The sequence below is a fragment of the Esox lucius genome, chromosome 17 (genome assembly GCF_011004845.1).
Source record: "Esox lucius isolate fEsoLuc1 chromosome 17, fEsoLuc1.pri, whole genome shotgun sequence".
NCBI classification, from domain to species: domain Eukaryota; kingdom Metazoa; phylum Chordata; class Actinopteri; order Esociformes; family Esocidae; genus Esox; species Esox lucius.
The window spans coordinates 48,276,553-48,293,960 of record NC_047585.1 but is presented as its reverse complement, the minus strand read 5'-3'; the positions used below and the strand labels follow the sequence as shown (position 1 = coordinate 48,293,960).

At 42.9% G+C, this 17,408-nt stretch overlaps 1 protein-coding gene across 1 annotated transcript; it reads right to left on the bottom strand.

Moving 5' to 3' along the window:
* Positions 1 to 2,916: 2,916 nt before the first annotated feature.
* On the bottom strand, positions 2,917 to 11,692 carry bloc1s1 (biogenesis of lysosomal organelles complex-1, subunit 1). The gene is made up of 4 exons (XM_010865851.4): positions 11,521 to 11,692; positions 11,028 to 11,100; positions 5,875 to 6,007; positions 2,917 to 5,059 (listed from the first exon to the last, which is right to left on the bottom strand). Exons 1-4 carry the CDS (start codon positions 11,579 to 11,581, stop codon positions 4,952 to 4,954), a joined length of 375 nt encoding a protein of 124 aa, XP_010864153.1. The 5' UTR covers positions 11,582 to 11,692; the 3' UTR covers positions 2,917 to 4,951.
* Positions 11,693 to 17,408: the final 5,716 nt, after the last annotated feature.

Below are 17,408 nucleotides of genomic sequence, written 5' to 3'. Positions count from 1 at the left end.
GTGGACCCCACGTGTCTGTATGCACTCCCGCCAATGTCTGGGCCTGCTCCTGATGAGAGAGCAGATGGTGTCCTGCGGGATCTCCTCCCAGACTTGGATCAGGGCATCATTGAGCTCCTGGAGAGCTACTTGGGGGCGTCGGCTGCACCGATACATAACATCCCAGAGGTTCTCAATCGGATTCAGGTCTGGGGAACATGAGGGCCAGTCAATGGCATCAATGCATTTGTCATCCAGCAACTGCCTACACACTCTGGCCACATGAGGCCTGGCATTGTCCTGCACCAGGAGGATCCCAGGGCCAATTGCACCAGCATAAGGTCTGATGGGTCTGAGGATTTCATCCCTGTACCTAACAGCAGTGAGGGTACCGTTGGCTAACACATGGAGGTCTGTGTGACCCTCCAAGGAAATGCCTCCCCAGACCATTACTGACCCACCGCCAAAGCCGGTCATGCTGGATGATGTTGCATAACGTTCACCATGACTCCAGATTCACATCTGTCACGTGCCCAGTGTGAACATGCTCTCATCTATGAAGAGAATGCGGCGCCATTGGCGGACCTGCCATTTTTGGTGTGCTCTGGCAAATGTCAATCAGGCTGCACGGTGCTGGGCTGTAAGGACAGGTCCCACTAGTGGAGTCTGTTTCTGGCAGTTTGGTCAGAAACATGCACACCAGTAACCTGCTGGAGGTAATTTTGCAGGGCTCTGGCAGTGCTCCTCCTGTTCCTCCCTGCACAAAGGAGCAGATACCGGTCCTGCTGCTTGGTTGAAGCCCTTCTACGGCCCTGTCCAGCTCTTCTTGTGCAACGGCCTGTTTCCTGGTATATCCTCCATGCTCTTGAGGCTGTACTGGGGGACACAGCAAACCTTCTTGTGACGGCATGTATGAATGTGCCATCCTGGAGGAGCTAGACTACCTGTGCAACCTGAATGGGGTGCAGGTACCACAGGTACAATCACATTTATTTATAAAGCCCTTTTTACAACAGCAGTTGCCACAAAAGGCTTTTACAGAACCTCCAGCCTGAAACCCCAAGGAGCAATCAACAACAGAGTTGAATTTCAGTGGCTAGGAGTTGTCAAGTCATAATAATAAAGTCTATTTAACCTAATCAACGTCAGAAGCATGACCAGATGGACAAGGAGAGGGACCACCTGGGGGGGGGGGGTCAGCAGAGTGGCAGCTGGGATCATCAGGTATTGTCTTGATCTGCAACACAACAAGGAGGACTTTGGACAGGGACAGCAACGGGTCTTTCAAGCCTGGTACTCCTCAGGTGTGGGCCAAGACCTCATGTCCTCCTAAGTTTAAAACGGCAGGAGACCGGGAACATTGTGAAAATGCATTCCTTAGATATACAGGTGCTGGTCATATAATTAGAATATCATCAAAAAGTTGATTTATGTCAGTAATTCCATTCAAAAAGTGAAACTTGTATATTATATTCATTCATTACACACATACTGATGTATTTCAAATATTTATTTCTTTAAAGTGTGATGATTATAACTGACAACTAATGAAAATCCCAAATTCAGTATCTCTGAAAATTAGAATATTACTTAAGACCAATACAAAAAAATTATTTTTTGAAATGTTGGCCAACTGAAAAGTATGAACATGAAAAGTATGAGCATGTACAGCACTCAATACTTAGTTGGGGCTCCTTTTCCCTGAATTACTGCAGAAATTCAGCGTGGCATGGAGTCGATTAGTCTGTGGCACTGCTCAGGTGTTATAAGAGCCCAGGTTGTTCTGATAGTGGCCTTCAGCTCTTCTGCATTGTTGGGTCTGGCGTATCCCATCTTCCTATTCACAATACCCCATAGATTTTCAATAGGGTTAAGGTCAGGCGAGTTTGCTGGCCAATTAAGAAATAGGGATACCATGGTCCTTAAACCAGGTACTGGTAGCTTTGGCACTGTGTGCAGGTGCCAAGTCCTGTTGGAAAATGAAATCTGCATCTCCATAAAGTTGGTCAGCAGCAGGAAGCATGAAATGCTCTAAAACTTCCTGACCCTACTCCCCCAGCACAATAATATAGCACCATAAGACCTTGGGGCCGAGACTGGGGGGGTTCTAGTGACACTGTGGCCCTACCCGGACAGGGCCCAACAGGCAGGAAATCAATCCACCCACATTGCCAAGCATCAACCAAAGGGACACCCACCAACCACAACCACCCTGAAGAAAACTAGAGAAGAATCAGTCAGGAAGGATGAGAAGAGAACAATTGTCTGTGGCTTCCACCTTCAAAACCATTTCTTTTTTGGGGTTGTCTTGCTGATGTGTCTCCAGTGCACCTGTTGTCAATTTCATTTGCACCAAAACAGGTGACATTGATTCTCACATCACTTCTGCTTCCCAACTGGATAGATTGTTGTCCCTGGAAGTTTAAATGACCTGGTGTCATACAGTGATGATTAAGTATTCCCTTAATTTTTTTGAGGCGTGTACTTTTACATACACATTATTTTATGTTGGGAATGTGATCAAAGTGTGAAAGTTTATTTACTTAGTTTCAATATAAAATATTGGAAGTCAGGGGAATATCTAACAATCAGACAATTGCAGTTTATTTGTTAATTCACTATGCACAGGAAATTGGGCAGTGGTTATTCAAATGTTGTGTGGATTGAATTTTTGTAAAAACTTTGTAAACGCCCCTACCAAATGTTGGATATCTCAGGCTAGGTTCCATTAGGAATAACACAAGTTGCAAGTCAACATAATATGATATGCAGGAATGTTGTGGCCTTGAAACCTATTTCCCCCAACACCACTGTATTGTGGTAAAGCTAGGCCTTCATTAAAATAAGTGATATACAGTGAAGCATGTTTCATGTTTCATAGTGCATATATATATATATATATATATATATATATATAAACAACATTCACAAAGGAACTGAAATAAACAGGAATTTAATAAAAGGGGAAATATTTCTGGTAACTACAACCCACAGCAAAAGGAAGTAAAGAATAATTAAAAAATTAAATTAGCCTTTACACCAAGAAGAGCTGTGTCTGGAAATTGTAGAATTTGAGATGACAGACGGAGACTTCGTATGTAACCACTCATACCACTACAATATACATTGCTCCAGCTTTATCCAAGTTTTACACCACGTGTAAGTGGAAAAAAAAAAAAAGTGTAAAGAAAAAAAAACACCACAAACAATATACTACAGTATGAACATTAGTGAAATGAACACCCCATCAGAGAATTTTTAACACATTGGAAAGATTTTAATATCAGTACAGTTGGATTAAAATTCACTGAAAACAGTATACTGAAGACTGAGTTTGAACTGTACAACATTTACAGAGAACATTAGTCCGTTGATTTTGCTGTGTGGCACAATTGGAATGTACTTAAGGAAAATGCACAGGAAAAGGGTTGATCTGAGTGTTCTGATCTTAAATTGACAGTCAAGCACCCAAGCTTACTGCCTAAAATTAGGTAGCTACCTAATTTAACATATAAAAACACTGCATTGGCCTGATCTTACTTTCCTCTAGCAAAGCTGGCTATACTGTGTTAATAGGCTTCCATCACATTTGCATTGTTTACCAATCATTTTGTCATAAAAGCAGAAAATCAGTTCACATCACATTTTACAAATAAGAGCAAAAACATTTAACTGCAGCCATTTCTCAATCATATCACCAAAGAGCCCCGACATACAGTTTACTGGTAAGCAGCATGAACAATGACAGTCTACTTTGACCATCTTGTGAAGATCATCTTCCATCTGTAGCCTAATAAACTACATGCTTCGGCAAAATGAAAAAGCATTTATTGGGAAAAATTTGGTTTAGGACAATATTTATGGACACATCCTAACCACATCTATTATATCACTTTCTATGGTGTATTTTGACTATTCCTTTGCACATTGTAATTATTGTGTTACTAAGTTATGTCTTGCAATTACAATGCTTTTGGTCATGTCTTCATTGTGAATGAAAAATGGTTCTGAATAAGCTTACTTGGCAGAATAAAGGAGAAATCTGTATTTTTTTCTATGAAAATGCTAGTAGTTTCACATAGGATATTAAGAAATGGATCATTAGAATTTGGAAGAAATACAATGAATTAAATAATAGGGGGAAATATGAGATTCAATTGTTGTACCGCCGCAACCTGGCCCTGACTCCTAAGAATCTTTGAAAATCCTTTCCAGTTAAACAAAAATCTAAAAAATCCAACTGATCCAAATAAATCTGATGAATGAAAAGGATTCAGAATGGAGCAACAGCAAGTCCCATTAAGAATGTCATAAGAATGTTACAAATAACCACAAGCCAATATCCATTTACCAATGAAAACACAGCACCAACTAAAACATTGCACCATTAAACAAACAGGCCTCTTTTGTTCCATGCCAAGCTAGATGGCTAATCCACAGTTCAATGTCCTGTTCATCATTATAGGAATAGAGCTGAATAACTTGAGAGATTAGAATCCCAATATGAACTGCTGCTTGTTGGACAAAAAGATAAAATCATATTCAATAAGCACTAGCCTTTAATTATATTTAGGTATAATTCGTTCTCCAACATTTGTGTAAACAGCTAATCATTATCATTTGAAAATGTTGCTAAATTCACACTGACCATATCTGAGGTTGTTGCCCATTTTTTACACCATCAGAAAATAAGTTAGATGTTTGGAAAACTCAGTTAATATATTTGGTACAGACCTTGACAATTCCAGTTGTGTTAACATGACAACATTGCAGATAGGCATTAGATGCTCAGAGTTAAATCTACTAATGTCACTCATGAACACAAGCCTTAAAGCCTTGGTCACCTCTGAAGACTTAATCCTTTTAGATGGCTTATCAGAATGTTTGGGACCAGCCTCCTGGTATCCATGGCGATCACTTCTTCACAGTGAGTGATTAGATACTAAAGCTAGTAGCAGTTCAACTCTGTCTACTATGAGGCTGAAGTCAGAGGTCCTTTGTGTACATACTCCAGTGCTGTTGCAATGGTCCTCATGTCCATCTCGATACTTCGAGCCCAATTCTCCACGTCACCAATTTCCTGTTCAAGAGCCAGATATATCACAGTTAAGGCAGCCTTATGAAGGCGACAATACTAAAGATGAGATGGTATGACCCTACACGTTCAAAACAAATTGAATCTTAGCCCAGTTTCACAGACATTGATTTAGCCTAGTCTAGGACTAAAAAAAATCTAGTTCAGTAGAAAACTCTACTGAGCTTGTTTTTTTTGTCCAAGACTAAGCAGCACCTCTGTCTGTGAAACCAGCCCTAAGAGTTTTATTCAGGAAATGACCATTCTGCCACAGGAGGACAGACATCTCACCGTCAGACAGTCATTAAAATCACCCTCTTCACCTACTACTGCAGTCACCCACCTACTACTGCAGTCACCTCCACTGATAAAAATGTTAACAAAGACACTTATGGCCAGCAGACTTTACAAAAGAATCAGTCAGGAAGGATAAGGAGAGAGCAATTATCTGTGGCCACCACCTGCAAAACCATTCTCTTTTTGGGGGGTTGTCTTGCTTTTGCCTCTCCAGTGTATCTGTTTTCACTTTAATTTGCACCAAAACAGGTGACATTGAGTCATAATCGCTAATGCTTCCTAACTGGACAGATTGATATCCCTGAAGTTCTATTGACTTGGTGTTATACTGTGATGATTACATGTTCCCCGTACATTTTTTGAGCAGTGTATTTCAGCAATACTGGCCATGTTGAAAATACTCATTGGTCCTTTTGGAATCTATCATTTTGGTGTCTATTATTTATTTTTACAGACTAGGGTTAATGTTGAAAGACCACAGTGTTGTGAAACAGAAATACATGCACACCAACGTCCCCAACTACCTTCAGGGCTTGATTGAATCCTTCCACCATACTGATCCACTGAGCGGTCTGTTTGGAAAACTGGCTGGCCTGCACCTGTAACGTCTTCACCTCATGGTCCAGCTTCCGCTGGTTCACGTACGCCTGGGCCACCCTGGAAGGAAACAGCCACTGGAAGATGAGTAGAGCACCAAACCTCTCTGTACCTACATTAGGTTCAAGATGAAAGGTAAAGAATGGCTTTAATTTAAACAGACAAACACCAATTAAATGTTAAACCTACAGCATGAACTGACAAACATCAGTTCAAAAACCCTTTAATAATGATAAACATTGAGGAATGTGATGTCGCCCGGTATGACGCAAAAGGGGCCCCACCCTAGAGCCAAGCCCGGGGTTGGGGCTCGCATGCGTGCGCCTGGTGGCCAGGCCTTTCCCCACAGGGTCCGGCCGGGCTCAGCCCAAAGGAGCGATGTGGGGCCGCCTTCCCGTGGGCTCACCACCTGCAGGAGGGACCATGAGGGGTCGGTGCGTAGAGGATTGGGCGGCAGTCGAAAAGGTGGGGGCCTCGACAACCCGATCCCTGAACACAAACGTCTCACTCCTTGAGGATGGACTCTTCACCACTCTGGAGTTGCCCATGGTGAGAGGCGGCGGGCTGATTTGGGTTTGCTTATAGCCCCCCAGCTCTGCCGCCATGTGTTGGAGTTTACCCCAGTGAACGAGAGAGTCGTTTCCCTGCGCCTACGGGTCGGGGATAGGTCTCTCACTGTTGTTTGTGCCTACGGGCCGAACGGCAGTACAGAGTACCCGACCTTCTTGGAGTCTCTGTGAGGGTTGCTGGAAAGTGCTCAGACTGGGGACTCCATCGTTCTACTGGGGGACTTCAACGCTCACGCGGGCAACGACAGTGACACCTGGAGGGCCTTGATTGGGAGGAACTGCCCCCCTGATCTGAACCTGAGCGGTGTTCAATTATTGGACTTCTGTGCTAGTCACAGTTTGTCCATAACGAACACCATGTTCAAGCATAAGGGTGTCCATCAGTGCACGTGGCACCAGGACACCCTAGGACATAGGTCGATGATCGACTTTGTTGTCGTCTCATCTGACCTGCGGCCGTATGTCTTGGACACTCGGGTGAAGAGAGGGGCGGAGCTGTCAACTGATCACCACCTGGTGGTGAGTTGGATCCGATGGCGGGGGAGGAAGCTGGACAGACTCCGCAGACCCAAGCGTACTGTAAGGGTCTGCTGGGAACGTCTGGCCGAGTCTCCTGTCAGAGAAATCTTTAACTCCCACCTCCGGCAGAGCTTCAACTGGATCCCGAGGGAGGCTGGAGATATTGAGCCCGAGTGGACCATGTTCTCCACCTCCATTGTCGAAGCGGCCGCTCAGAGCTGTGGCCGTAAGGCCTCCGGTGCCTGTCGAGGCGGCAATCCCCGAACCCGGTGGTGGACACCGGAAGTAAGGGATGTTGTCAAGCTGAAGAAGGAGTCCTATCAGGCCTGGTTGGCTTGTGGGACTCCTGAGGCAGCTGACGGGTACCGGCAGGCCAAGCGGACTGCAGCCCGGGTGGTTGTGGAGGCAAAAACTCGGGCCTGGGAGGAGTTCGGTGAGGCCATGGAGAAGGATGATCGGCTGGCCTCGAAGAGATTCTGGCAAACCGTCCGGCGTCTCAGGAGAGGGAAACAGTGCCCTACCAACGCTGTTTACAGTAGAGGTGGGCAGCTGTTGACCTCAACTGGGGATGACGTCGGGCGGTGGAAGGGGATGTCGTCTGGACAGTGCCTCTGGGATGGCACACCAGGTTGGTGGTCCCTCTTTTTAAGAAGGGGGACCAGAGGATGTGTTCCAACTACAGGGGGATCACACTTCTCAGCCTCCCCGGGAAAGACTATGCCAGGGTACTGGAGAGGAGAATACGGCCGATAGTAGAACCTCGGACTCAGGAGGAACAGTGTGGTTTTCGTCCGGGCCGTGGAACACTGGATCAGCTCTATACCCTCTACAGGGTGCTAGAGGGTTCATGGGAGTTTGCCCAACCAATCCACATGTGTTTTGTGGATTTGGAGAAGGCATTCGACTGTGTCCCTTGCGGCATCCTGTGGAGGGTGCTTCGGGAGTATGGGGTCCTGGGTCCTTTGCTAAGGGCTGTCAGGTCCCTGTACGACCGAAGCAGGAGCTTGGTTCGCATTGCCGGCAGTCAGTCAGACTTGTTCCCAGTGCATGTTGGACTCCGGCAGGGCTGCCCTTTGTTGCCGGTTCCGTTTGTAATTTTAATGGACAGAATTTCAGGGTGCAGCCAGGGGCCGGAGGGTGTCAGGTTTGGGGACCACACGATTTCGTCTCTGCTCTTTGCGGATGATTTTGTTGTGTTGGCCCCTTCAAACCAGGACCTTCAGCATGCGCTGGGACGGTTTGCAGCCGAGTGTAAAGCGGTCGTGATTGAAAATCAGTACCTCCAAATCCGAGACCATGGTCCTCAGTCGGAAAAGGGTGGCTTGCCCACTTCAGGTTGGAGAGTTCTTGCCTCAAGTGGAGGAGTTTAAGTATCTAGGGGTCTTGTTCACGAGTGAGGGAAGGATGGAACGGGAGATTGACAGACGGATCGGTGCAGCATCTGCAGTAATGCAGTCGATGTATCGGTCTGTCGTGGTGAAGAAAGAGCTGAGCCGCAAGGCGAAGCTCTCGATTTACCCGTAAATCTACGTTCCTACTCTCACCTATGGTCATGAGCTTTGGGTCATGACCGAAAGGACAAGATCCTGGATACAGGCGGTCGAAATGAGCTTTCTCCGCAGGGTGGCTGGGCGATCCCTTAGAGAGAGGGTGAGAAGCTCGGTCACCCGGGAGGAGCTCAGAGTAAAGCCGCTGCTCCTCCACATCGAGAGGGGTCAGCTGAGGTGGCTTGGGCATCTGTTCCGGTTGCCTCCTCAACGCATTCCCGGGAAGGTGTTCCGGGCCCGTCCCACCAGGAGGATAACCCGGGGAAGACCTAGGACACGCTGGAGGGACTATGTCTCCTGGCTGGCCTGGGAATGCCTCGGTGTCCCCCCGGAAGAGCTAGAGGAAGTGTCTAGGGAGAGGGTAGTCTGGGCATCTCTGCTTAGACTGCTGCCCCCGCGACCCGGCCCCGGATAAGCGGAAGAAGATGAATGAATGACAAACACCAATTAAATATTATAAACCTACAGCATTGGAAACTAAGGTACAGACGGATGGTAGAGATTATGAAACTAAAAACATTTAATCCTAATGCAGAAACAAAAGGTTAGGGTTAGGCTTGACCGTTATCCTTTCCACCTTGCCATTATGAGGCACAGAATTACTGGTGCAACACCAGTGGTTGAGACGAACAGAGCATAAGCTGCTTAAATATTACCAATGTACACTGTGCTGTGGAGTCACATGCTGTCATTGGTTACCAAAGTGCTGTGTCCCAATTATCTCCAAGTGTGTACTAGGCCATTCTGCTCTAGGCCATTCCGCATTACGCAGTGCCATTTGACAGTATTTAGTACCCTTCACTTTTCCCCCAGTTTCATACCTTTCAGCCTAATTCTAAAATGGATTAAATAACGTCCCTTCAACCTACACACAATATCCCATAATGATAAAGCAATGTAGCCATTTTTGCAAATTCATAAAAAATTTAAATGACATGCCACATTTGCTAAGTATTCAGACCCCTTTACTCTGCACTTTGTTAATGCAGCATTGCAGCCATTACAGCTTTGGGTATGATGCTGCTAGCTTGGTACGCCTGTACCCGGTACGCCTGTACCCGCCAGTACACGGTACGCCTGTATTTGAGGGGTTTCTCATTCTTCCCGGCAGATCCTCTCACGCTCTGTCAGGTTGAACAAAGGATGTTCCTACACAGCCATTTTCTCTCCAGAGAGGTCCCATTAGGTTCAAGTCCGGTTCTGGCTTGGCCTCTCAAGGACAGACTTGTCCCAAAGACTATCCTTCATGTCTACTTAATGTACTTATTACTAATGTTAGCAATGAGATGTGTCATAAAAACAACCCGGCCTCAACACAAGGTTAAATGAGAAAATTTGAATTTTGCAGTATAATCTACTCATCTACTTCCACACGCCCATGGGGTGTTCAGTATAATCTACTTCCACACGCCCATGGGGTGTTCAGTATAATCTACTTCCACACGCCCATGGGGTGTTCAGTATAATCTACTTCCACACGCCCATGGGGTGTTCAGTATAATCTACTTCCACACGCCCATGGGGTGTTCAGTATAATCTACTTCCACACGCCCATGGTGTGTTCAGTAAAATCTACTTCCACACGCCCCTGTGGTGTTCAGTATAATCTACTTCCACACGCCCCTGTGGTGTTCAGTGTAATCTACGTCCACACGCCCCTGTGGTGTTCAGTGTAATCTACGTCCACATGCCCATGTGATGTTCAGTATAATCTAATCTACTTCCACATGCCCATGTGATGTTCAGTATAATCTAATCTACTTCCACATGCCCATGTGGTGTTCTGTAACTGTCTGTAGTAATTACAAGCAACCGGAGAAATGCTGTTTTGCATTTTGTTTGCTTGGCGCTTCCAACTTTCCACTGAATCTGGATGTTCTACAAAGGACACCACATTTTGTTATACTAAATGTTTAGACAGTAGCTTGAATAACATCAAAGTAATTGCATTCATATTTATTAATACATCATACAGTAAAATGACCACATCTACTTGAAAACCTGTGACAATCATTTATGTACCACAATCATTTGGGGCTGACCAATGTTGTGCTTTTGCAGTGATATAAGATTCGTTTTTCCACATAGATAACCATTACTTGACAAAGCTCTATCAAATTGCATTAGTCAGGGGAGAGCAACATAACCAGATGAACCTGCATTTGCACTAGCTAATCCCTGCTCTCTTTGAGTGACAGAGCTGTGTGCATAGAGAAACAGTCTAACAATTACTTCAAACGATTTATGAACTTAGAAATATTGTAGCTATTCTGTCATTACTCTCTCTCAACATATTGAAATACATTATCAAAATTGCACATATGATACATGTGTAATATAATCTGTCTAACATACTTAACATTTGCCAGATGCAAGTAAGTTGTCTGTGGCAAACGGGTCAAGGCATATGAGCTGAGAAAAAGAAGACAAGCAAGGCATACATACCCCACATTGAGGTGGTCGACCAGGGCTTCTGTTAAGCAGGTGGCGGCAGTAATTGCTTCACGTCTGCGTCTTTCTGCCGGGCAAAAAAGGAAAACGTAGTCACGGGTGGATGGAATAGTCTCCCCGGTAATGCCAATGAAACTGGCTAGTAGCATAACTACAATATAGTTTAAGTTCATGTTGTTCACATTTAATATACAAAAGGAAATCAGACACTATCAATTAGCTAGCTAGGCCGTGGTTGCTCACAAAAATGTGGAGAACAGGCTAGAAGCTAACTAGCCAAATGACAAAATTACAGTATATGTCCATTTAAGTCCGTATAAACAGGGATGGAACGGGTATAACGTCAATTCGAGAACCTGTACAGCTAGTTATGTAAATCATTTTAGCTAGCTACATTTCCCAGTTATGCTACTGTTTTTAGCACAAGTAGCAGCTAGTGTAGCTAACACGCTGCAGATTCGTTTTGCACGTTAATTTATTTCCTCACCTTGAAGTTCCTTTCGCTCATTTTGCTTTGCTTGGTGCTCCTTTAGCAAACGAGAAAGCATTTTTACTTTGTTGGCTACTTGAAGTGTTATCTAGAAGTTTCTTGAGTGGTAAATGGCATTCCGCATACAGATATCACAAGTACATGTAGTTAATCAGGACCGCATGATCTTCATCTGCGTCTTGTGAGCAACATTAAAGAAACACTTCCGGGTCACGAAAATCTGGAATTTTTCAAAATAAAAGAGACCAACGAATTACTTAAAAACGGAGATAAATTGAGTTTATTAATTGTTTGAGAACATGTACCTCTCAAAACATTGACAACAATTCACATATGATCATATTTAAGAGTAATTTCGATAAAAAGTGGGTGTTAGTGGGTGTTAAAACACGTTCCAAGGGTAAAATTCAGACAATGCCAATGACAGAATATGGAATACATATTGCCTCATAACTAATAAACTATTGAATATTCCACAGAGAAAGCAGTGTAGGAAATGTCCAGGAGAATGTGTAGAGTAAGACAAACCTGTCTAATCATGGGGAACAGTGTGCTACATCTAGCAACACAATATGTCCACACCCTCTTTTTCCACAATGCAACTCAATGGATATGAAATACATATTGGCTTATAAAAAAAAACTATTCTACACGCCGCGGTGAATGTATTGTAGGAAATGTTCAGGAGACTCTATAGAATGATTATATGCAAAGAAATCAAGGGGCACTCTGTATTTGCAATTGTTGCTGGTGTTTTACTCCACCCATTCCATTGGCCACAATGCAACTCAATGGATATGAAATACATATTGGCCTATAAAAAAAAAACTATTCTACACGCTGCGGTGAATGTATTGTAGGAAATGTCAAGGAAGGTGGATAGAGTAATTATATGCAAAGAAATCAAGGGGCACTATGTATTTGCAATTGTTGCTGGTGTTTTACTCCACCCACCCCATTGGCCACAATGCAACTCAATGGATATGAAATACATATTGGCCTATAAAAAAAAATATTCTAAACGCCGCGGTGAATGTATTGTAGGAAATGTTCAGGAGACTCTATAGAATGATTATATGCAAAGAAATCAAGGGGCACTCTGTATTTGCAATTGTTGCTGGTGTTTTACTCCACCCATTCCATTGGCCACAATGCAACTCAATGGATATGAAATACATATTGGCCTATAAAAAAAAAACTATTCTACACGCCGCGGTGAATGTATTGTAGGAAATGTCAAGGAAGGTGGATAGAGTAATTATATGCAAAGAAATCAAGGGGCACTCTGTATTTGCAATTGTTGCTGGTGTTTTACTCCACCCACCCCATTGGCCACAATGCAACTCAATGGATATGAAATACATATTGGCCTATTAAAAAAAAACTATTCTACACGCCGCGGTGAATGTATTGTAGGAAATGTCAAGGAAGGTGGATAGAGTAATTATATGCAAAGAAATTAAGGGGCACTCTGTATTTGCAATTGTTGCTGGTGTTTTACTCCACCCATTCCATTGGCCCCATTCCAAATTGCTGAACAGCCTTTAGATCCATTATTCCTTTTGTTAATGGAGGTGATTATCACCACTTGCTGATTACTTAACAATTCAGCCAATTATCTAATTTTGTTGTCTATTACTTATATTAACTGGCCATTAGCCTGCTGTATCACCTTTAGAGATGTAGATGTAGGATTTGATCTGTAATAATATAAAAGTAATGTTTAATGTGTGAATGTGATACTGAAAAAAAGAGTATGTTTGCATACTTTCTCTGTAAGAAGTTTTTGTTCCAGTTTTTAGCTCCATCAGAACATTACCACCTTTTTTTACTACTGAAAACACCAACAGGTAATTACAGTGAGGCAAAAAAGTATTTAGTCAGCCACCAATTGTGCAAGTTTTCCCACTTAAAAAGATGAGAGAGGCCTGTAACTTTCATCATAGGTATACTTCAACTATGAGAGACAGAATGAGAAAAATAAATCCAGAAAATCACATTGTAGGATTTTTAATGAAATTATTGGTAAATTCCTCTGTAAAATAGGTTTTTGGTCTCCTACAAACAAGCAAGATTTCTGGCTCTCACAGACCTGTAACTTCTTCTTTAAGAGGCTTCTCTTTCCTCCACTCGTTACCTGTATTAATGGCACCTGTTTGAACTTGTTATCAGTATAAAAGACACCTGTCCACAACCTCAAACAGTCACACTCCAAACTCCACTATGTCCAAGACCAAAGAGCGTTCAAAGGACACCAGAAACAAAATTGTAGACCTGCACCAGGCTGGGAAGACTGAATCTGCAATAGGTAAGCAACTTGGTGTGAGGAAATCAACTGTGGGAGCAATTATAAGAAAATGGAAGACATACAAGACCACTGATAATCTCCCTCGATCCGGGGCTCCACACAAGATCTCACCCCGTGGGGTCAAAATGATGAGCAAAAATCCCAGAACCACACGGGGGGACCTAGTGAATGACCTGCAGAGAGCTGGGACCAAAGTAACAAAGGCTACCATCAGTAACACACTATGCCGCCAGGGACTCAAATCCGCAGTGCCAGATGTGTCCCCCTGCTTAAGCCAGTACATGTCCAGGCCCGTCTGAGGTTTGCTAGAGAGCATGCGGATGATCCAGAAGAGGATTGGGAGAATGTCATATGGTCAGATGAAACCAAAAAATAACTTTTTGGTAAAAACTCAACTCGTGTTTGGAGGAAAAAGAATGCTGAGTTGCATCCAAAGAACACCATACCTACTGTGAAGCATGGGGGTGGAAACATCATGCTTTGGGGCTGTTTTTCTGCAAAGGGACCAGGACAACTGATCCGTGTAAAGGAAAGAATGAATGGGGCCATGTATCGTGAGATTTTGAGTGAAAACCTCCTTCCATCAGCAAGGGCATTGAAGATGAAACATGGCTGGGTCTTTCAGCATGACAATGATCCCAAACACACCGCCCAGGCAACAAAGGAGTGGTTTCGTAAGAAGCATTTCAAGGTCCTGGAGTGGCCTAGCCAGTCTCAACCAGATCTCAACCCCATAGAAAATCTTTGGAGGGAGTTGAAAGTCTGTGTTGTCCAGCGACTATAAAATGAACTTGTGCTATAGTTATCCCAATCGTCCTTTCAGTTGCCAGGTAGCATCTCGTTCACAAATCTCTCATTTGATAGGCCTGTAATATATAACCAGGTTAGTAGGACCAACCCCATTTGCAGACAGTCCTTGTTTGGACTCTGCTTGGATCAGCTTACATTTGTTCTGAATCACTGTTACATTTATTTAAGAGGCTTTGTTTCTTCATCAGGTTGGCAATTTCTTCTCAGTTTGTTGGTTTTGCTGTTTGATTCATGTTGGTATGCATATGTTGTTAATTTCATTTGACTGAGCAAAATTCTGATTGATTGAATGATTTTTATAGCCAAATGTAGAGACAGAAAATCAATACACACAGCTTCTCCTTTTACAATAAAACTCTTAAAAAGTATTCATAGCAATATTTCCAGAGAGGTCTTTAAAGCACCATGGACATCTCTATGTTAACAAATTTATAACATATGTCTGCCCTGAATGTTGGTCGCGTAGGGCCAAAACCCAGGTCTTCATTCTCACATTACTGACTTATTCTGACCGGGGATACCATCTGAGTACAGTTGAGTTGGTCTAAGTGCTAACTTCCTCTAAGAAACAAAACAGAAAAGTGTTTTGCCCTTCCAGGACCAACATTTTGCAGTCCTGTAATATATTTGTCTCCAAGCAAATGTTCTCGTTCTAGACAGCCGGAAATAATATGGACTTTTCAGTCATGACAGGAATGTCATGACTGCAAAGAATTGGCCACATTCGCAATACAATGCCCATTTTCCCCCCTAACTGTACTATACAAACCTTCATACGTCTCAATTAAAACATTTATGTTTCAATATAAGGACAAATACATATTCTTTTTACAAATTAAGCTAAGGCTGGAATGTAGTTGCAATAACATAAATCCTTCTAATAAGTTGACTTATTCTAGTACGTAATAGTTGGATAAATTGGTTATGATTTGACTCTGTTGTAAAAAATATTTTGCTAATCTAAAAGCTATAAAACTGTAAATGGTCTTTTGGACTCACCTACATCTCTAAAGGTGGTACAACAGGCTAATGACTAGTTAATATATGTCGTTGACAACAACATTAGATCGTTGGCTGAATTGTTAGGTAATCACCAAGTGGTGATAATCACTTCCATTAACAAAAGGAATAATGGATCTAAAGGCTGTTCAGCAATTTGGAATGGGGCCAATGGAATGGGTGGAGTAAAACACCAGCAACAATTGCAAATACAGAGTGCCCCTTGATTTCTTTGCATATAATTACTCTATCCACCTTCCTTGACATTTCCTACAATACATTCACCGCGGCGTGTAGAATAGTTTTTTTTTTATAGGCCAATATGTATTTCATATCCATTGAGTTGCATTGTGGCCAATGGAATGGGTGGAGTAAAACACCAGCAACAATTGCAAATACAGAGTGCCCCTTGATTTCTTTGCATATAATCATTCTATAGAGTCTCCTGAACATTTCCTACAATACATTCACCGCGGCGTGTAGAATATTTTTTTTTTTATAGGCCAATATGTATTTCATATCCATTGAGTTGCATTGTGGCCAATGGGGTGGGTGGAGTAAAACACCAGCAACAATTGCAAATACAGAGTGCCCCTTGATTTCTTTGCATATAATCATTCTATAGAGTCTCCTGAACATTTCCTACAATACATTCACCACGGCGTATAGAACAGTTTTTTTTTTATAGGCCAATATATATTTCATATCCATTGAGTTACATTGTGGCCAATAGGATCTAGGATCGGTGGAGTAAAATGCCAGCAACAATTGCAAATACATAGTACCCCTTGATTTCTTTGCATATAATTATTCTATAGAGTCTCCTGAACATTTCCTAGAGTACATTTTTACAATCTACACTAAGCAAAGTGTCAAAATAGATACATTTAATATTATTAAAATCGCGTTTTACCGCGGACTTCTATTTTGAAGGCAAAATCCGAAAACCGGAAGTCTTATTGTTGCTACGGAATCTCTAATGTTGCCAGCATGACGCTAATAAGATCTTCTTCGGTGGATTTCTGGAAGTTTGCAACCTACTTTAGAGATGCATTACCGCAACCTACTGTGCTGGAGGTCAAATAATACCCAATCGCAGAATCCATTAATCCTGTATCTAGTTTCAAGTTTCATGGTTTATTTGTCAAATGCACCGAACAACACAGTGTCATCCTGCACAATGAAATGATTGTGACATGGCACCCGACAACTAAGTAGTGGGAGTTAAGAAGAGTATATATAAGTTAAAAAAAAGTCATAAAATAAAGCAACAATATACATAACACTGTACATTTGCAGCAGTTAAAAAAAAAAGTAGTCTATTGTAAACTAGCAGCAATCTGGTTAGTATTATTGAACATTTAGAGGCAAGTATGGCAGTACATACATAACAGTGAAAACAGTGCTTGTGAATGGTACATGCAAAGGAATATTCTAATGCACATTAAAAGTACCTGAAAGGACATCAGAGTATCTGGAAAAGTTTGTGTGATCAGTGTGTTCATGGATCAGTGTTGCTGGTTGAGGAGCCTTATGGCCAGACTCTGTGAGTCTGGAAGTGCGTGCCCCGATGTTCCGATAGTGTCTACCAGACAGCAGCAGTGTGAACACACCATAGCCTGGGTGGCTGTGATCTTTGATGATGTTTTGTGCTTTCCTCAGGCATCGTGGATGGTAGATTCCTAGCACGGAGGGGAGATAGTAGCCGATGACACGCTCCGCAGATTTTACCACCCTCTGGAGAGATTTGCGGTCAGCAGCAGAGCAG